This window comes from Beta vulgaris, chromosome 1, assembly GCF_026745355.1.
Source record: "Beta vulgaris subsp. vulgaris cultivar EL10 chromosome 1, EL10.2, whole genome shotgun sequence".
Classification (NCBI taxonomy): domain Eukaryota; kingdom Viridiplantae; phylum Streptophyta; class Magnoliopsida; order Caryophyllales; family Amaranthaceae; genus Beta; species Beta vulgaris.
This window is the reverse complement of record NC_079202.1, coordinates 148,364-169,544: the sequence shown is the minus strand read 5'-3', so window position 1 is coordinate 169,544 and position 21,181 is coordinate 148,364. Positions and strand designations below refer to the sequence as shown.

Genomic DNA, 21,181 nt, shown 5'->3' with positions numbered 1-21,181 from the left:
ATTCCTATTTAAAGCAATTGAGGATTATGCGGGGATTGATTTCCTAAAATATAGATTGAGTGGCACACGCCTATTTTTATATGGAACCGACACATCAACAAATATGGACATGAATGGTACTATACACGTGGCGATTGAAAGTGGAGGATCAATTTAGAAGCGACATTTGGCAAACTGTTTAAGAATTTGACACGTAAGCTAATATGACTTTGCTTTATATATATATATATAGAGATAGATTAAGGTTATTTATTATACTAGAATGACATAAATTCACTTAGAAAAAACCGATGTTCCTTTTTCTCTCATTGAAAACCTATTTAATCCCCGTATTTAGAAAGAGATAGATGAGAATGTGTTTTTTAAAGGAAAGTTATATATACCTACACTCTGAAATACTTATATAGTTCGAAAACCACCCTTTTAGCAATTATATATAACGAAAAATGATTAGTAATATCACCTTTTCTAGTATAACCATTAAGGCAAGATTACCATTAATAATAAAAATTAAATTTGACTACTAAAGAAAAAAGTCAAACTTTAAGATTACCATTGAGACCTTCCATAAAAAATTAGTTCAAATCATATAAAAAGGATTTTTAAATAAGTTTAAATCAGACAAGTAAAAATAAGGTAAAATAAACATAACCCTAATCATACGGATGACTCTACTGCTCTACCATATTAACGAATGAAGAAAGAATTCTGAGAGTCTCCATAAAATATGAAGGAATAAGTAAAGTGAAGCTGAAGAGACACATATTTGAACTCAAAACGTATGCTACTTCTAATCTACTACTAATCTACTACTAATCTACTATATCCTCTTCTCCTCCATTATCACTATCTTGTACAATGATCATCAATGGTGAAGATGTTGCTCCTTCTTTCTGGGGTTTGTCTTTTGTTCCTATTCTCTTTTACCTCTTCAATTTCTTTTGCTTTTTTTTTTTTAATTCTTTAATTTTGCATGTTAATATATCACTTCTTATAAACTTCTTTACTGTATATTCTAATGATTTCTACGTAACTAGTTTTTATTGTATTCTTTTTTCCATCAAGGTCTAAAAGTTTCGCCGGAAAATCCCCAAACGGTGATTGTTCGCCATCGCCTCCTTATTAATCGGGTCAGTATTTCTGTGATTTTTTTTTTTGGAAAAAAGACGCAACTTGTTAACTTTTATGTGATGCAATACTTGTCAACTGGTTTATTAATCTTGAAGCTTGCATGGCCGTATTCACTATTCAAAATCAATGATGGGTACAAAACAAAATTTGTTACAATTAGTTAAGAATTTGTTTTTTATTTTGCTGGGTATTAATTATCTTTTGAGACTCTGTTTAAATTCTACACCGAATTACTGGGTAAGTAAATTCGCAAAAGATTACTTAACCAAAATTAACACACAAAATTGGCTTCAGATTTTGAAAGAATCAGTATATATTAGGTAAACTTGGTTCTAGCTTATTCTCTCTATTTAATTTTTTTTTTTTTTGCATCAACTACATGAGTAGAAACTGCAATTGGGATGAATAGTTTGGGTATTATTTATACAATTATGGACAAGATAATATTGTGGTATGTTAACTTAAATAATCAATGCAATGACACGCAAAACTGGTTTACTTGGGTTTAAGGACTTAGAAGCATTGTTAAACTTGTAATCTTGTATTAGTATGCTTAGGTCAATGTGTTGGAGTAGAAGCATTTAATATACCTTCTAAAGTGGTAAAAATATGGGAATGCATGACAAGATCAATCACATGTAAATTGGTGTAATGAATGTTCGATTTAACTAAATCTTAGCATTTTTTACATTGCTCTCATCATTTTCCTTTTTCTAATTATTAACACTAAAGAAAAGTTGTTGTATAATGAATAAGAAATGATTTGGCTTTGAAATTGCAGGCCACTTTGGGGTTGTCTAGTGATGAGTTGATCAAAAATAGAAGTATACTTTCTTGCAAAATTGCAGACAAACCAGAGGTATATCTATGCTCGCTTCGGCTAAAATATCGAGAAATGAGCAGTTTGAACCAGATGTTTGAAGGGCCAAATCACATTGTCTTTTCAGTCAAAGGTCCCCTAGATATTCATATAAGTGGTTATCTATATGATGATCATGCCATACCCACCCAAATGTAATGTATATTACCATCTTTCTTCTTTTTATACTATATATACTTGAACTTGATGTTGTTAGATATTGATTGTTTTTATCTAAATATTGATGTTGTAGCAATCAAGGAGTGTATGTTGGTGGTAAAGATCGACCTTCTTGCTCACATGAATGCGAGACATTTGAAAACACAACAAAACTTGTTCCAAAACCATACATATCTTCTCCTAGGCTTGTGCTAAACATGAACGTTCCTACTTTGATTAATCTGCCCGGTAAATTACTCACTCTGTCTTGAACTCCTTCCAAATTATTATTGAGTAATCAGTAATTAAAGTACCATTATTCGATAGCATTGAGTAACAATTCCGTTAAGGTGAAATTTGTCTTATATAATGTATTCTTTAGAAGCAAAAGGAACAAATATTTATATTATATAATGTACTCTTAGAAGCAAGGGGGAACAAGTTAGCTAGTTCATATCTCAATATTGAATTGTGAACCATAACTGTGAAATTGATAATATAAATTTCATATTATTTTAAACACAATTCTCAATTATCTTTGTCATCCATTTATTGACCACAATCACTTTTCGTCATAGCTGATAGCATTACAAACTGCAAAGATAAGAGTATCAATATCTTGTTGCAAGGAGTGACTCAAGCTCAAATTGAAGCTTTCAGTAGAAGCATGAACGACAAAGTGAAAGGGTGAGATGTTATCTTTTTATATCTTGAGGTGAAAACAAATAATCAGTATACATTTTTTTTAGTCTATATCAAATGAAGCCAAGTATGTAAATATGTAATGGAGACCAACTCTTGAGCAAGAAGTGCGTCATATGTAAATATGTAGATATAGGTTGCTTTCTACAGTTAGTTTACTTCATAGCGCCAAATATTTAAACAAATTGTGATATAAGTTTTCAAAAAAGTTCCTTTCATGTGAAGAGAATAGAAATTAAGTATTTTATGTTTCATATGCTTGGTTATCTTCAAGTGATGTTGACTTATCTTCTTAATCCATATTCCGCTATTGCTATTTTCTAAATTAATAGTCCAATGCATTAAGTTCACCATTACGTTACCTTTTATGGGGCTCTTAACTTCACCATAATTATTTATTTTTCTTGTAGTGCAAAATCAACGATACGGAAGCTAGATTACCTCAATGAGAATGAGAATGGAGCAAGAGAGGAGCAAGATGCTAGCCATGAGACGACTACTCAAGCAATTGTCCCAATTGAAGAATGTGAGATTGATGTGAATCGAGTAAAAAGGTACTATTTTTTTCTTTATGCTTCTTGCTTATAAGAAAATTTTCAAAGGTAGATAACTTCTTATGTTAGAAATTAAAATTAAATTCTTAGGATTTGGCCTTTGGGTAACAAATAATTAACTTTTTACTTATGCTTATCAAAGGCATATGAACTTTGTAGAATTTAGAGTTTTGTGAAAATATACTCTAGATATACAACTAATAATTTTAAATTTTATTGTTGTGTTGCCATGCTCTCACTAATCAGATCTACAAGGCAAACCTCTCAAGAATATCACGTGCTTTGGTCGAAGAAAAACAAAAGGCACAAGAAACGGAAGGAGAATGATGAGGATGAAAATGATCAGAAGAGGTACTCTTAGATGTTTTCTTCATGTCTATCATCTGCTTTACAATCCATGCATTTTCCATAAGAAACATAGTTCACATTGATCTTTTGAAATTCTATTAGTCTTCGTTTTGTCATCTTGTCATTAATAAGGTCCAGCTTGTAGCACTTCTTGTGTTCTTTTTCTTGACTTTTGCTAAGTTCAATTTCTGAAAGAAGTGAAGATCATGATAATATCATAATACCCTTCAATTCTCTAGTGATAAGTTTCTAATATTTGATTTTTATTTTTGTCTTATTTTATATTTCTCAAAATAGCTATCCTATATTTAATCTTTCAGTTTTTTTTTTTACAATGATGTTGATTGATTTTTTGATATATCCTTTTACCTTTTGCTGCTAAGATCTGAAAAACATGGCTCTCTCCAAATCGTTGAAGCTGAGATTGAAGCTGATTTTGAGGAAGCTAAGAAGCTGAAAAGGAAATCAAAAAAACTGAAACAAGCTGAAGGTGTTTATAATAGGTGTGTTGCCCTTATGTTCATATTGTATCTTGCTAGTTTCATGTGATTTCGATTATAATTGCTTCCTTTTATTATCCTTAATTATAACCTCTTGATTGCTTCAGTATTTTTTGGTATTGCATTTCTCATGGAAGTATCCACTGACACTTGGTTTGTTATCGATCATAACAAATTTTTATTGATAATTATTTATGTTGTCTTTTTGTAACCCAAAAAATTTAGTATAAGTACCGAAGGTTTCTCCCTATCTTGACTCAAAACCATTATTTAATCTTTGGGCCGGTTGTCTTATAAATATTCATGTAATCATTGGTTTCTTTGGATGAGTTTAACAAGAATAAGGAATACACAATACGCCTAAGCTTATTTTATCTTCAAGCATATGTACATCTAGTTGATATAGGTGATTGTTCTAATTGATACATCATCTTTCTTATTGATATACTTCTAGTTGATATAATTGTTTCTCTAGTTGATACATCAATCTACTAGTTGGTATTCCAGCTTATTCTAGTACATATTCATATGTATATACTGTAGTTGATAAGTGCATAACTGCATACACTTCTAGTTAATTGTGCTTTTACGCCCTCCTAGGGCCCTGGAAGATCATACAGTTGATACCGTGAAAGCTAAAAAACCGAAGAAAATGAAGGAAAAGGAGTTTGTTCAGGAGGAAGTTAGGTATGATGTCATTGTGATTTTCTTTGTTGTACAAATACTACCATGTTACTTTGTTGCAAATACTAGTGATATTTCTGCTATATACATGCATATGTATATGCTTTTAGTTGATGTGTATATATTTCTAGTTAATTGTGTTTTTATTTTACTCTTGCATATTGGCTGTAAAGCTCTGGACGTGCCCTTCTGGAAGATCATCCTATCGATACCATGAAAGCTAAAAAACCAAAGAAACGGAAGGAAAAAGAGTTTGTTCAAGAGAAAGTTAGGTATGAAGTCATTATTATTTTTTACGAACAAACACTACCAAATACAAATCATTGTTACTTTGTTAGTATGAAAGGATGCTAATAATTCACATTTGTGTGTGCGTGTGCTCGTTCTTCTTGCAGATCGCCGGAAGCTGCACATGGGACTGTTATTTTGGCTTTAGCTTGCCCAAACAAGCGTTAGAAACTTTTGTGTCATTACACCCTAAAGGCCTAGAGAACAAGTATATGGGTTAGTAAGCTTATGGGGAGCGCTTTCGCATGATAGTGTTAGTTAAACTTTTGAAACTTTTGGAGCCAAAGAGATACTGATATACTCTTGTCTTTTGTACTTTGCTTCAACAATGATCTTTTGGTGATTAATGTCTTTTGTCAAATGATGGCAATTAAATATGTAGAAGCTTTATTGTGTGTTTCGAGCTTTGACATGGCATTTTTTTTTTTTTTTTGACATGAACTTTATCTTGACAATATCTTATATAGTTATATGTATGGTGCTGCCTTTACATTTAGAAAGTAAGAGTTGCATGCACTGCATGCACAATATAAGAATGTATTAAGTATGCTTTGCAAAATATTAAAGATTAAGTGTCGAACTAATTTTCTTTTTATGAATGCTTTGCCGTCAACCAAAAAATTAAACACAGCAAATATATTACTCTAATTTAACAAATTTTATGTTTAGTGTGCACAGTGCATAAATATAGGATATATTTCTTTCATGTGAAATTGCTCATAACTACTACTATTGATATATAAAGAGAGATTGTGCAAGTGAATATTAAAAAAATTGGAATATATTTCTATTACATATTTGATTTGATCACAACTTATTGTAGTTGTTTTTTGTTCTCAGTATTTTCTGATATGATCTTAAAATTTATGTATTGATTAAATTTTTCTGATCTTAAATATTCTAATCTGATTGTTTTTGAAATAAGCACTGCAATGCTTAAATAATTTGAACTAAGGGTATGTTCTCTCCACCTTATTTTCAGTTCAGTTCAATTTAGTTCAGTTCAGTTGAGTTTAGCTCTGGACAATACTTTTACTGTCACATATCACTATTCATTTCAGTTGGTTTCAGTTTAGTTCAGTTCAGTTCAGCTGTTTTATGCCGAAGAGAACAGACCCTAAACATAGCCTAAGTATGTAGTTTTAAAATAATTTGTATGATATTTATTCGACAAATAATAAGGAAATCTTAGTTTAGGATTTCCTTTTAACATAATGACTTAGAAAATTATAATGTTTTTATTTATATTTGGTTTATATCTCGAACATACTAATGGTTCCTTTCTTTTAACACAAAGTCTTATAAAAGACGGTCTCATGTTAACACTAACCTGAGACCGCCCAAGTTTAACGCCAGGGTGGGGGAAAGAGATGGAGACGCGACGTCTGGGTGGGGAAAAGAGATGGAGGCGCGACTCAAGGGGTTGTCGCTTGGCGGCGAAGTTACGCTGGTGATGTCGGTGTCGACGAGTGGGCTCGGAGTTGAGATCATTGAGAGTGTTCTCTTCTATGATCTTCTGGCCTGAACTGTCGCCGCAAAGAGGCGGAAGCAAACAAGAGAAAAACTCCTAGGGATGACGATCTCGAACCTCTTGTCCATGGTAATAATCTGTTCAAAGTAGACCGCCATGTCGACGTGGGTTCGGAGGAAAATCCGGAGGTAATCGACGTCGTAGCTTGGACATGCGTTTATCAAGGTGCATACGGTCCTTGGATTGTTGATTCCGACGACATTTGTGAGGTTTTCTCTCTCCTCTTCCTCTTATTTTTGTCATTTTCAAGTTATAGTTATAAATTTCCAATTAGTTATAAAATTTTAATAATTAGTTACAAATTTTTCGCTCTTAGTTATGGTTTTCTGATTCTAGCTTTTGCTTAATAGTTAAGAAATTTGGATATATAGTTATGAAATTTAGGTTATTAGTTATTAATTGTGGTTAATAACTTTGGTTTTATTGTTGATAGTTGTGATTCTAGCTATTAGTTATTGTTTTCTGATAAATAGTTATAATATTTGGGTATTTAGTTACTATTGTTTCGTATATTAGTTATGACTTTTTGTTTTTTAGTTTCCGTTTTATGGCTTATAGTTTTAGTCTAGAAAATAACTGAAAGATTATAATTATAGCATATGAATAATTTATTTATTTATTTCATGAGTAACAATGATAGTATGGATGGTCATTAGTTTTATTTATTGTATGCATTAGTAAACATTGTTTTTGCATTGGTTATTTGAGGTTGGCATAACTAATGCAAAAATGTGATAGTTATTTAAGAAAGAGAGAATTAGTGCGTTAGTTTTTTGAGAAAGACAGAATTATTTATGCGTGATACTGAAATTATGGCCAAGAAAATGCATTATAATATGATTTTATGATATAACTAATATACTTCAGCGCTTAACTAATATAATTCAACGTTTAACTAATATAATTCAGCACTTACTAAATCATCCGGAAGCAATTTAAGGCTAGCATCATAACTAATAGGTGCAAGCGTTTAACTATTCTACTGCTGATTTGATGCACGCGTGGTCTCACCATGACATCAGCGGTCTCACGTTAGAGTCCGTCTCTCCAAAAACGGACTCTTTAGTCAAATGCTTTATTTCCCGCATATCTTTCGATATATATACATCTCCTACAATTGATTGTTAGAAATATCCATGTACGCCATGTAAAAAATGGCTGCTCCATCATTATTTGGTGCTAAACATTTGACACTCGAGGATTCAATGAAATCACTAAATTATAAGATCTTCAGATAAATTGAAATTAAACAGCAATGAAATGGAACTCCATAATCATAATTGCATAAGGATGTTAAAAGCAGTATAATGCATGATCAACGAAAAGATTGAGTAATGTGGAGCTAGAAGTGCATCCCATCATTCCATCAAGATTGGAGTAATGTGGAGCTAGTAGTACATAAAATTACGGTGGCATGCATCATGTTCATTCTTCATTCTTCATTCTTCATTATTCCTTTCTTTCATTCTGTAACTAATCTTGAACAGAAGAAATCATTTAGAGAAGTAGGCATTGTACCATCTCCCATTCTACTTCTATTTCCTCCGCTAGCCCATCATCTAACTTATACCATGGATCACTCTTGAACTCTTATATGCATGTCATATGATCAACACACCAATGGATGCAAAAATATCTAGGAGGATAATGAAAACAGAAGAGAGTAAAAGAAACTAATCAAAACATCATCATATTCAAAACATTTGTGAAACTCCCACTGATTAAATATTGCACCAGCAAAGAAAATGTAGCAAAAGTCAATATAACATCATGATCCATAGAAATAAAGTCTTGGAAGTCAAAACAAAATTCAGATATGTTTACCTTATAACAGTCAGATTTTTGCTTATTATAATGTGCATTGTACAACTCAAAACTAAAACAACATAATGCTATAGCTTTAAAAAGAATAAAAAAAAATATAACCTCCAAAACTAAAACAAAATAATTTAGATATTCATATATAAAGTGCTTTTATAAAGTATGAACTTTTCAAGTCCAAATTTTACGAAGTTTAAGCCAATGGTAGAATATGTGGAATAAAAAGAAGATGAAAATATTACTGTACAAACTTGTAGAATTTGTCAACTTTTTTATTAGTTTATTAGTTATTTCATTAGTTTAGTACTATATTTTGTAGTTATTATTTCTAGATATTTGCTTCGTGACCACAAATATAATGATCGTAAAAGTATTTACAACCTGATTAAATAATAGTAAAGTCATCCTAACCAGTGGAACAAATCCAAATATCATGGGGTGAGTAGAACATTTTTGTTTGTTAAAAAATGATATTTGAAATTTAGTATACTATTTAGTTGCAATATTAATTATGAATTTTAAATTATGCACTAACCAACTAAGCACAAGAAAGGAATTTTTTATACCTCGAAAATAAATATCCCTTTGTTGTACTTAGAAGTATTTGATTACGGAGGAATTACGAGATTATTGAAGCTATTGAGGTTCAGCTAACAGAACAATAGTAGTTAACACCAGCTCAACTTAAATAATTTAGCAGACTTGTAACAACCTTTGCCACATCAACAAGTTAGTTGATTCTGTAGAGCTAACTTAATTACGATTGATTGTAACTTGTAGTTGATGTAAGCAAAATCTGATTAATTAGGACAATCATTCTTGTACTTTATATATTCATTGTAAGCCTTGGAATCATTAAGCAATCATAATACAAAATCTCACAATTCTCTGTCTCTTTCTTCTTCCTTACATCAAAATGATTATAATTAAAGCTCTATGAACTTCTTTATTGTATTAGAACAGGGTCATAATTAGATCCTGGTGAAAGTTTCTGTCAAAGTTTAATTTATTAATGGCAGCATAAAGAAACCAAGCATTGGTAATTCTAATCACAAAGCATGGGCAATACATAATGATATTATCATATCATACATCTTAAGGTCTTTAGAACATAACATTGCTCGAATTGTGATCTATCTCACCACTACTGCTAATACATGCAAGGACTTATAAGAGAGGTTTTCGCAAACTTCTGGTCCACAATTTTATAATCTTCAGCAACAATTGTTCGAGATATCACAAGGATCAACTTCACATGAGTGATTATTTCACATAGATTAAAGCTACTTGGGATGAATTGAGTGCAATCACACCTTTGTTGTACATGTGATGGTCGCACATGTAATCTAACTCAGAATTTTATGGAGCAACAAGATGAAGACAGGTTTATTCAATTACTCGTGAAGCTGGATTTGAAGTATACTAGTGTTAGATATAATATTTTGATGATCGATGCACCCCTTGCCAAAGATCTCATTAGCATACAAGTTACTTGTACAAGATGAAAAGCAAAGACAAGTAATTAATACTCCTACATCTATTCAAATGATTTATGCTAATGCAACTGACAATAACATAGAGAATACTGGACATTCTAACAATAATTACAAGCCTAAGTTTTTTTTAAGAATTGAGGGAAGAAGATTGCGGTCGAAAATGTTAATAAGCTAAGAGGCCTTATTGTGATCATTGCTTGTAAAAAAACAGGACATACTATTGACAATTGTTGGAAGATACATGGATATCCTCAGCATAGAAGCAAAAGGAAAGGCATTGCAGCTTTTACTCGTGGTGATAATGCTACAAAAGAAGATGAGCATATTACACAGTGGAGCAATCAGCAATTTGATGAAGCTGATTAGCACACATAAGTAGAGTGAGCAAGATTAATCCAACACATATTGCAAGTATTTGCTTGCATACTTGCTCCAATTCTAAGTGGATTATTGAAGGGGAGCAACATACCACATCTTTAACAATCTTAACTTGTTTATTGTTTATGACAAGTTCCCAAAAGTCCCAAATACTATTACTATTGCTAATGAAAACAAGTAACAGTGTAACATATAGGACAAGTTCAATTTGACAATGACACCACCTTCGACAATGTTTTGCATGTTCCATGATTTAAATTCAACTTATTATAAATACATAAGTTGAGAAGGGACTTGAATTATGAAGTTACCTTCACCTTTGATTTGTACTTGCTCCAAGGTCCTTCTCTCTGTCATTCAATGGTTCTTGGTAAACTTGCATCTGATTTATATATTATTAATGAAGTATCATATGACAAGCACTTAGCTCAAGCTACAAGTAATTCAACTTTGGTTGTTCAGTTTGAAGATGTTAAACTTTGGCATCATAGATTAGGCATTTTTTCATCATCTATCTCTAACAAATTTTTTTTGGAAATTTTCATTGGTAACCCTGTACTATGGAACATTTGCAATGGTAAATCATTTTTCTTTTGAGTTTCAAAACTGACCCTATACTTAGTAATATTATACAACCGTGACATTAATGATGATTAAACTATTACTTCGACCGTTAAACCTATTTACTATCCTAACCCAAGTTAACTCCAAACCACTACCTAACCCACTAAATCTCCACCCACCACCACTCTTCCACCGGAAACACTATACTCCTGTCACTCTCTCCCTTATAGTGACTTTCTCTCTATGTCCTTGTCAATATCTCCCTCCCCGTGACTTTTCTTCTCATTGCTCTTTCTCTCTTGTTGATGCCTCCCCAGATCCTCACCTCACTTTGTTCTCTCCTCCTTCACGTTGATGTTGTTGGTGATGTTCGTGGGGTCGGATGTGTTGTTGCGTATTTCTTCTCTTCAATTCGATGGTGGTGCTGCTCTTGTTGTGACCGTGGCTTGTCGATGTTGGTGCTATCCCCCTCTGTCTCTATCTTGAGTCTTCCTTCCTCCTCTGCCTGGTTCACTGCGCCTCTAATTATCTCTTCATCTATCTTGTAGATATGGTGGTTTTGAGTACTCAAATGGTGTTTTTTGTGGTTGTAGTGGGGTTCAGATTGATGGGTGGTGGTTTCAAGGCTAGGTTGGAATTTCGATGAGTCTTTTGTTTCAAGGGGTGGGACAGTGGAGGTGAGGTGAGGTGGGGTGGGGTTCAGGTGGAGGGGTGGGACAATGGTGGTGGAGTGGGGTTCATGCGGAGGGGTGCGATAACAGTGGTTGGGTGGGATTTCAGTGGGCTAGGTGCGTGGTGGTTGGGGGTAACTTGGGTTAGGTAAACAATAACACTAACGGTTGCATTAACGATTTAACCATTATTAATGTCACGATTTTATAATATTAGTAAGTATAGGGTTATTTTTGAAACTGAAAAAAAAAACGATTTACCATTACAAATATTCCATAATTTCCAAATTCAACCTATAACCTCCACTTCTCAAAAAATACATCAAACTACTCTTAATGACTGAAGGCGTTAACATTCGTTAGTCAATAACACTTAATCCCCCTAACCCTAATTAACTAACCTAAACCTAACCCAAACCTTAACCCTAACCCTAACCCCTTAATCTAATACCCTAACCACCCTTACCCCTTACCCCCACTGTCCCCCCTCCCCCGAAGCCTCCTCCCACCCACCTCCCCCCTCTCCACTGACCTAGAACTACCCACCACCACCTGAAATCCACGCTAACCAACAAAATTCCACCCACCACCACAAACTCCACTCTAACCAACAAAAGTTGGCCATATTTTCACTAGTGGAAAAATGAAGAAGGGCTGCGCTAAAAAAGGCATGTAGGGCTGCGCTTTTTGACAGCAGCCCTTTCAGTAACAGCCCTTCACTTTTTAAGTAGGGCTGCGCTAGAAAAGCGCAGCCCTTAAGCTAGAAGGGCTGCGCTAGTTAGGAAAAAGCGCAGCCCTTCTGGGCTAGAAGGGCTGCGCTTTTTCCTAACTAGCGCAGCCCTTCCTACCAAAAAAAAATAAAAAAAAAATTTTTTTTTGACATTTTTTTACTCATAATCTCACATTTTCTGAAATTAAACAGAAGAGAACGAAACGAAAATACTAAACCAAAACAATAAAAAAGAATGAAACGAAAATGAAAAAAAGGAACAAAAACTAATATACAAAGAGAAGTATACAATAAGTATACAAGAAGTATACAAGAACATTAATCAAAACAACGATGAAAATACAAGAAATTATATACAAAGAGAAGTATACAAGAACATTAATCAAAATAAACAAAGAGAAGTATACAAGAATAACATTAATCAAATAACAAAGAGAAGTATACAAGAACATTAATCAAAAAAAGAGAAGTATACAAGAACATTAATCAAAATATATAAACAAAGAGAAGTATACAAGAACATTATAGATCTGAAAATACAAGAACTACAACCTAATAATGTTTAAATACATAAAACAAAACCCAAATACATAATTTAAGGGAAAAAAAAATTCGGAAAAACTTAAAATGGCTATTTGGAGGCTTAAACGAACTCGGATGGCTTAAAAAGCCTAAACGTCACGGCGTGGCCGTGAGTTTGACTCGTTGGCTCGTTCCGCTTCCGAAAAGGTATCACAATAGGCAATCGGACTCCGTCGCCATGTTTAGTGCAAATCATTTCAAGGTTTTTGTCGCAAATGTTTATGGGAGTTTTTGAGAGAGAAGAGACGATGAGAGAGAAGATAGGATGAGAGAGGAGGAAAGGAATAATGAGGGACATGAGAGAGGAGAGAGAATGAGGGATAATATATTTGACGAATCCCCGCTCAATATTACAAAGCCCGCGATTCCGAAATTTCAAATTTTTTCAGGAAGGGCTGCGCTTTTTTAAAAAAGCGCAGCCCTACTAAGCAGAAGGGCTGCGCTTTTTAAAAAAGCTCAGCCCTTCACTTAGTAGGGCTGCGCTTTTTAAAAGCGCAGCCCTTCTTACCTACAGAAGGGCTGCGCTTATTTAAAAAAGCGCAGCCCTACTAGTGAAGGGCTGCGCTTTTTTTTAAAAAGCGCAACCCTTCTGCTTAGTAGGGCTGCGTTTTTTTAAAAAAGCGCAGCCCTTCACTAGTAGGGCTGCACTTTTACGAAAAGCGCAGCCCTTCCTGCGCAGCCCTTTATGTTTTTCCCCTAGTGTTTCCTTTCAACTGAAAACATTGATATTGATGTCAGTAATTTCTACATCACAATTTATGAATCACCACCACAACTTAAAATAATAAAAGTGAAACTATTGGGTCAGACCGTCTGACCCAATGTATTTGGTCCGACGGGCTGAGCTCAAAAGTTTCACTTATAAGAGACGCGCGCAGGCTTTTTTGATTTTTTTTGTTTGTTTTTTATTAACGGTACAATTAGGTTTTTATATGATTTTTAAACTTCTTTTGTTCTTCATTGTTCTTATTTCAATCTTTCTTCTTCTAAATTTCTTCTTATTTCTACTTTTGCTCTCGATTTTTTGCTTTTCTTCTCTTCCAATTTACTCCATTTTTGTTCGAAATTCTATATTTGATTACTGTCGAAAATTGATTTAACATACTACATCGCAAATATGGTTAAAAGGATCAGAGATGAAGTTTCTAGGTATAATTTGGTTGGATTTTTCGCTGAATTTTTTTTTCAAATTTTTAGTGTGTTGTTGTGTTTTTCTGATGTTGTTGTTGTTGATGTAACTGTAATGCAATTCGAAGTCGAAGAAGGTGAAGACTGACGCAGCTTTTCGTGAAAAACACTAACTGAAAAGAATAAGTTTGATTGGAATACATTTGTTTAAATGAAAAAGTTAAAGAGGTCATTGAAATAATATAAGGACCAACTAAAAACTGTAAAATTCTAACTGAAAATAATGTGTTATTGGAATACATTTCTGTAAATGAAAATATATAAACAGTAACTGAAACAATATAAATACCAGTTGAATAATTTGTAGAGTTAATTGGAAATAATAAGTCTGATTGGAATACATTTGTGTAAATGAAAATTTTATACAGTAACTGAAGTAATATAAATACCAAATGAAAATTGTAGAGAAACTAACTGAAGCGATGTGAACACTAACTGAAGCAATGTGAACACTAACTGAAAATATTTAAGTTAGGATGCGCATTTTTGTGCATGTTGGTGCTTTGTCCGACGAGGTGGTTTTGTGTCAGACGAGTCTTACACAATACCATCTTAAAATAAAATTAGAACATCCATAATTTCCATATGTAAGAAGCAGCTCAAGTCCACGAAAAACCAATCCCACAAAACTTTTTGACACCAATATAATCAATTCCTTGATTACAACCACATAAAACAAAAACAAAAAATTGAATTAAACAACAAGATTAGCTCAGATTAGGTAAAACAAAATGAGGGTGATGAAGAAAATGAGGAAAAAAGAATGGGGGTTGGTAATGACCCATTGACTATGATTGATAGCTTTGCGGTTTTTCTCGAGGCAAGGCTTGTGACCCCACTTTCTCCCTCGTGGTGTTTGGCCCACAATAGATGTTGGTGGCAGCAGTGATGGAAAACGAGGAGAGAGATTGTGGGTCACTAGGTTGGTGCATGAGTATTAGCAACAGGAGGAAAAAGAAATGGTGGTGGACAATGGGAGAGAGTAACGACGATGGAGGGGCCGTTGTTGGTGGTTGGCTAGGCGGTTACCAAGGGGAGGAGAGAGAAAGGACGGTGGGGGAGCGTTGGTGGCACTTTGGCATGGTGGGAGGAAAGAGAGGGAGAGGCTATAAGCCTATAAGAGATTTTTTTTAATCATGAAAATTATAATTTAAAGTTCTTGACCTATGAAAAAATAACATGTGTTGAGTTTCATCTATTAAGTTGGTCATCAACAAGTTAAGGACCATTCTTTGAGATGCAAAGGTCAAATTATTTTGAGGTTAATGGAAAGTACGACTGTTTAGAAAAGACCATCAAAAGATGAGATTATTCCTATTAATTTTTCTTTTTTATTAATATAACTTTTACGTGATTTGATGCTAGTGTGGATAAGAAAATGTTATTATCTCAATCAATAAAAGTGAGTATATTAGTGTCTTTATAAATTATAGTTACCTATAATTATATGATCTTATTGAGTTTTACTTTGAAAAAAAAAAAAACATTTAAATTTGAAGATGGTTATTCTTACCTTTTCATTTCAAAAGTCATTTATTCAATTCCCGATAGCTATACATTATTAATATTTTTAATTGACATTATACACATGTGTATTAAAATCTTGAGAAAAGTGCTTTGTGACATGCATTGAAAAGTGTCAAATAACAAAAATTTCTTTCATAGGGATCCCTTTCAATATATTTATATAAATATGAACCCACAAAATTATGCTATCCCATTTCCAAGTAAATCACCGAGCTCCAGATGATAATGGACTGGCACACAACCAACTAACCAAGTAATTGATCTAATTCCTGTCAATTGATAAGTTAGAAAGCCACCTCCTTCAGACCACTTTTCTGGAGAAAATTCCAATAATAATTTAGCATATGGTCCTTTGGGGTTACTTGGCGCCACTTACCAGTACAAAAGATTGCATATGCATCAGCAGCATACCTGTGCAGTAGAAACCCATTTATTATTCGGTAAAAACGGACAACATAGTAAAGACCTTAAATTAGATGAATCAGCTTCGTAGGCCTAAAAATCCACAGTACCAAGAAGAGCACAGATGTTACTCACTTTCCGATCCCATACAGCTGAGTTACGTGCGTCCATTTGTCGGACAAATACTCCTCAGAAAATCGCTTGATAGTATATGTTCTCTTTCTACACAACCCTAAACTTTGGATCAAACTTGCCATTCTGATCTCATCAGCGGCAACAGCAGCTGCTGCACTGGGGAAGACATCAAAAAAGTGCGACAGTACTTGCTTGACCTACAGCAAAAGTAAAAAAAATAAAAAAAAATCAGCATGAATAGTGCATAAAGCTTACACCAAATTTATACAGTGTAGGGCTAGTGAATTAGTGATCGATCTGCACAACGACAATGTAAAATGTAAAGCAAATAAAAAGAAAATGCATGAAATAAGGAGCACTGCCAGAAGTAAACAAGGTTGATGGAAAGGCAGTTTGGATTCAGATAGAGCTCTACATCAGTTTTTAAAGAAATGTATATAACCAATATATGAGACGCAATCTGCTATATCGATGCAGCTGATTTTAAGTGTCATGTGATTTATACGAGAGCTTTGACCTACTTTGACACCATTATTCAGCTAAAAAATGTTCTCCAAAGGGTTGAAATGGATGGAAATTGGAAAGCAGGAGACGTTCTCAACAAGCCATAAGTTTTTCAAACGATATGAATTCCATATGAGCATTAGCACTATCTCCCACGACTATTCAATCTTGCATTTCTTCTTTAATCGCTTCATACCACTCCAGAAAAGAGTTATAATTAAGTTCATCCACATCAAGCCTAACACGATCAACCTCTATACCTCTTTTGTTTGGCTAGCTCGTTTGTGGTACGTAAGGCATTCCAAGTTTCTCTCCAAACCATGTTTTTGACTTTTTGTGGAACCACTGCTTTCCATATTATACAGTATCAGTCAGAGTCAAAGGTTTGTGGTTGAAGGGAAGGGGAGAAGGCCACACACACAAAAACATGCAAGGAAGAAACAGAAGTAAAAGGAGGGTAATAATAGTCTTGCAGAAGTAAACGAACACAAAAGAAGGAAAAGAAAGTGACTTGTGGAAATATTAGATAAACATCAAAATATGTACTTGCATTTTATATTTATGACATCCACCTCATCCATCAAGCTCATCTACTTGAACCAACACGATAAGACAGTGGGAGGTTTTGATTACAAAAAAGTACAAGGTGATCACTAAAATTTAAAAAATCCTACTTTAAGAATGAGAAATAGGAGATATAGAGACCAGTCATGAAAGTCTCAGATGATCTGATCTAATCTAATCTATAACTGCTCCTTTGTTTATGTGAATTGTAAAATGACAAATTACTTACCTATGTCTTGCCATGAGGAGCACTTCTATAGTTGAGTACTTTAATTTAACTAAATAGAATAAAAAGCAAATCATCTGAAAAGAAAAAGATGTTCTATGTATCTGAGATAAAAGGCTTTAGATAGCAGCTTCTACATATTGATTATTTCCTAAGATCAACTCAAGTTGATCACCAAGTAAAAGCAAGCACCGATTATCTCCCACTTGTTAAACAACAAAGCTGGAAGCAGAACAATCACATGGTGCAAAATTTTTAAGAATAATCAACAGTCGTGTAAATGTTTGGTAAACAAACCTTTTCCTCCGCACACGTTTGGAGAATACTAAGTTGGTAAACAAACCTTTTCCTCCACAAACCGTTTCACCAACATTGCCAGAGACAATTGATTTATTTAAATGATACATCAACACTTCTATCTCTCCCGGAAACAACATTTATACCATCAAGTCTCTGTAAACAGGATGTAATCTTGAGCGAGGAAAATAACCATGACAAATAAAGTGCAGATAAGTCTCAATACAAAAAAAAAAAAAAAATGCCACAAGCAAGGCTTTCAAATATGTACGTGGAAACGGAAGCATACCTCAGAGACCAGACATGATATTTCAAAATAGCAATTGAGATATCAATTTACATTCATCTAGATCCTCCAACAATGCGTGTATATTTCAAGGCAATAAAAACTTGTACTTCCATTCCATAGTCAACAAAACGTGTTACTCATACAACTCATGTTTTGAGCAGGGAACATGAAATTACTGTAACAATTCTCATAAGTGTTCAAGGGCTAAACCTAAACTTGATATTTAAAAGGAATGATATCATGATAAAGAAAATGTATTTGATACACATCATAAAGACATACCTGCCCTCCAGTAGTGACATTTAGAAGAAGACAGATCACCAAAACTCTCCAGGGGTCATCAGCATGATCCTCTTGCAGAAGATCGTAAGGGGAGATGGGCGGCTTCCAGGTACAGTCTCGAGCCTTTTTTCGGTAAGCCTCACCTCGCTTCTGGGCAGCACTAAGATTCCTGTCACTTCGATGCTTCTTATCTTTCTTACCTTTTCCAGCACTATCATCTTTGTTTCTGCCCCCATGTCCCACTTCACTATTCATGTGGTTGCCACCCTTGTAAGTAAATTTGGAAAGTAACTCCTCAAACTTTATGTTCATAGTCCTGGTAACCGTTTTCTTTCTTTGACATTTACAATTAGACTCATCTCTTTCAGCATCTTCCTCAGATAACTTTTGGAAGTATGGAGAGACAGCCTTAGTTGGTGAAGCTTTTTGACAGTCTTGGATGTCATGTGTCAATTTCTCTTTTCTGGAATCCATTGATGAGGGGACAAGATCATCCTCTTGACCAGCAGCATCGCACTTTCGAGATGCAGTCTTTTTTCTCTTCTTCTTTTCAACTTTCTGATTGATACTGCTAATCATCACGTCGCTCCCTCCTTCACCGCCATTTATATCCAGACCATCTTCACTCTTTTCAACCTTCAATTGATGCAAGGATTTCACTCGTTTTGTCTTGGCACTTCCAAAGCAAGCAAAAGCTACTTCATGAGAAATTCCGTGATCAGCACAATCCTTTTTACTGTCAGTTTCTCCACTTTCATCCTCCCCATCAACCTTAGCTTCGTAGCATCTCTGATTGATCAAGTATTGCCGGCAAGCTGACTCATGCGCTACTTCATTTTCCACCTTAAGGTTGAGACAAGGAAGTCCCAAAACCAGAGTCTTGTTTTCATCATTGTTCTCCGTGCAGCATTGGTCAATAAGAGTAACATTTTTCTTGTTCTTCCTCGACTTTTTCACTTCCCTTTCCAGTTCCTCATCTCCCTCACGAGTTCTTTCCCTGCTATTTCTCTGCTTCCTTACTTTCTTCTCTATTTCCTTCAAGTTTTGAGTTTTTAAGATGCTACTATCATGAGCCTCCTTTTTCATGAAATATGGAGAAATGGCTTTCGCTTTCGGTAATGTGACATCAAAGGACTCTGTCTCATCTTCACCATAAGGTAGATCATTTTGAATTTTTTTCTTCCTCTTGCTTTTTTTCTCCTCCTTCACCTTGACCTTGTGATCACTCTTGGCAAAAAATGGAGAAACTAATCTCTTCTCACAGTCATTCTTCGCACGAACTAAGAGTTTCCTTCTCCTTTCCGTCTCCTCAACGTCTTCATGCTTCACTTCGTACTTGACCAACATATCAGAATTATCAGCTTTTCCTTGAAGATCCAAGGACACTCCTCTTGGTGTACTCCAGTACTCAACAGGTTGCTCATTTTCCTCTCTCTCATCATAACAATCACCCTCACTTTGCCTCTTCTCCAGCAACGGTTTCACCGCAATCTCAATTCCACCACATGTTTGATCAGTTGGTGGCTCCATCTTCCTTTTCCTCCTTTTCTTCTCCTTGCTGTCATTCTTCAAAAAATCTGCAGAAACAACTGTCCCCTCATTCCCATTCATCGAACCGATAGGAAACTCGCTCCCATTTTCCTTCTCCTTACATTCTCCATGGCTACCCTCGTGTTTAACCCTCACAACAGGAACACCGGCTTCTTGTTGGAAATCCAACACCACCCCGCTAGGTGATTTCCCGTCCTTAACGGGTTTTTCACTATTCTCCCTCCCAAAACAATCGCTGTCAATCTCCATCGCTTTTACCAGCATATGATTCTTCCCCGCATTCTTGATATTTCCACGCGGCTGATCAACTCGATCTTTTTCCTTCCTCTTCCTTTCCGTCTGCTCTTTTTTCTCCTGAATATCTTGATCACTTATATCATTCCCTACATTCTCAATTTCGGCATGTAACCCATCACTCCGTGGTTTCTCCTTCCTTTTTTTCCTAATTATCTCCTTTCCATTGTTGCCACTCATCACAGTAGTTTTTTCAGCATTGCTCATCATATTCATAACAACAAGCGTTTCATTCCCAGAATTTAGTCTCTTACGAACAAGCATAGATTTATCTAAATTATCCAGCACATGCACATCATTCTCTTTGTTGGTAAAATAAGGAGAAACAAAGCGAACAGCATAATCATTGTCGCAATGATTGGTTTTAATAATATGATTATGCTTAGATTTTTTAATTGCATAATTAGATGAAGCACTCAACGCACATACGATCACAGGAGAAGGATTCATAGAATTCGTATGAGGCGATACCTGAACTTCTTGCGAAGACATTGAATCGAAGCTTAAATAGTTAATTACAGCAAAATTCTGCTTCTCCTTCCATGAAAGCTGTAATTCGTTAGAGAAAGACAGAAAATGGTGTGCTAGGGTTTCAAATTTCGATTGGAAACTTTTGTCAAGATTTCCATAGTTACCGCTTAATCAAGGGTATTTTTGTAAATTAAAGATGTGTTGTTCACAAAAAAAAAAAAGTATTTTGAAACACTTATCTCTATTATACTCTCTCATGTCTTTATTAGTTTACCCATTTTTTCTTTTTTCACAAAGTTTTAGGAAAAATAATGGTGTGAGTCATAAATAAAAAAAGAGAAATTATTATTTTATATTAAAATTTAATGTATGTGTGATGAAAAGTTAGTGATCTCATTCCAAAAATAAAAACAAAAGAAAAGGATAAACTAATAAAGGACATCCCAAAAGGGA

The 21,181-nt window shown here is 34.3% G+C and overlaps 2 protein-coding genes across 2 annotated transcripts; one reads left to right on the top strand and one right to left on the bottom strand.

The window, feature by feature from the left end:
- The first annotated feature begins 695 nt into the window (after positions 1-695).
- LOC125494152 (peptidyl-prolyl cis-trans isomerase FKBP53-like) lies at positions 696-5,615 on the top strand. Its single transcript, XM_048637741.2, has 11 exons — positions 696-898; positions 1,066-1,130; positions 1,913-2,145; positions 2,244-2,398; positions 2,728-2,836; positions 3,262-3,405; positions 3,652-3,756; positions 4,137-4,256; positions 4,854-4,940; positions 5,111-5,209; positions 5,333-5,615. The coding sequence occupies exons 1-11, from the start codon at positions 859-861 to the stop codon at positions 5,391-5,393; spliced, it is 1,218 nt and encodes a 405-aa protein (XP_048493698.2). The 5' UTR covers positions 696-858; the 3' UTR covers positions 5,394-5,615.
- Positions 5,616-15,781: 10,166 nt separating this feature from the next.
- Positions 15,782-20,878, bottom strand: LOC104884768 (hypothetical protein). Its single transcript, XM_010669454.4, has 3 exons — positions 18,413-20,878; positions 16,251-16,447; positions 15,782-16,124 (listed from the first exon to the last, which is right to left on the bottom strand). Exons 1-3 carry the CDS (start codon positions 20,747-20,749, stop codon positions 15,998-16,000), a joined length of 2,661 nt encoding a protein of 886 aa, XP_010667756.1. The 5' UTR covers positions 20,750-20,878; the 3' UTR covers positions 15,782-15,997.
- Between the last annotated feature and the right edge of the window lie 303 nt (positions 20,879-21,181).

Excerpts from the sequence above, each read along its gene's own strand:
- LOC125494152 (XM_048637741.2), top strand. The coding sequence starts at position 859 with ATGATCATCAATGGTGAAGATGTTGCTCCTTCTTTCTGGG. Across the intron at positions 2,146-2,243 it reads CATGCCATACCCACCCAAAT|CAATCAAGGAGTGTATGTTG; the intron begins GTAATGTATATT and ends TTGATGTTGTAG. Across the intron at positions 4,257-4,853 it reads GCTGAAGGTGTTTATAATAG|GGCCCTGGAAGATCATACAG; the intron begins GTGTGTTGCCCT and ends ACGCCCTCCTAG.
- LOC104884768 (XM_010669454.4), bottom strand. The coding sequence starts at position 20,749 with ATGTCTTCGCAAGAAGTTCAGGTATCGCCTCATACGAATTCTATGAAT. Across the intron at positions 16,448-18,412 it reads ATGTCACTACTGGAGGGCAG|GTCAAGCAAGTACTGTCGCA; the intron begins GTATGTCTTTAT and ends CTTTTGCTGTAG. Across the intron at positions 16,125-16,250 it reads CAGCTGTATGGGATCGGAAA|GTATGCTGCTGATGCATATG; the intron begins GTGAGTAACATC and ends TCTACTGCACAG.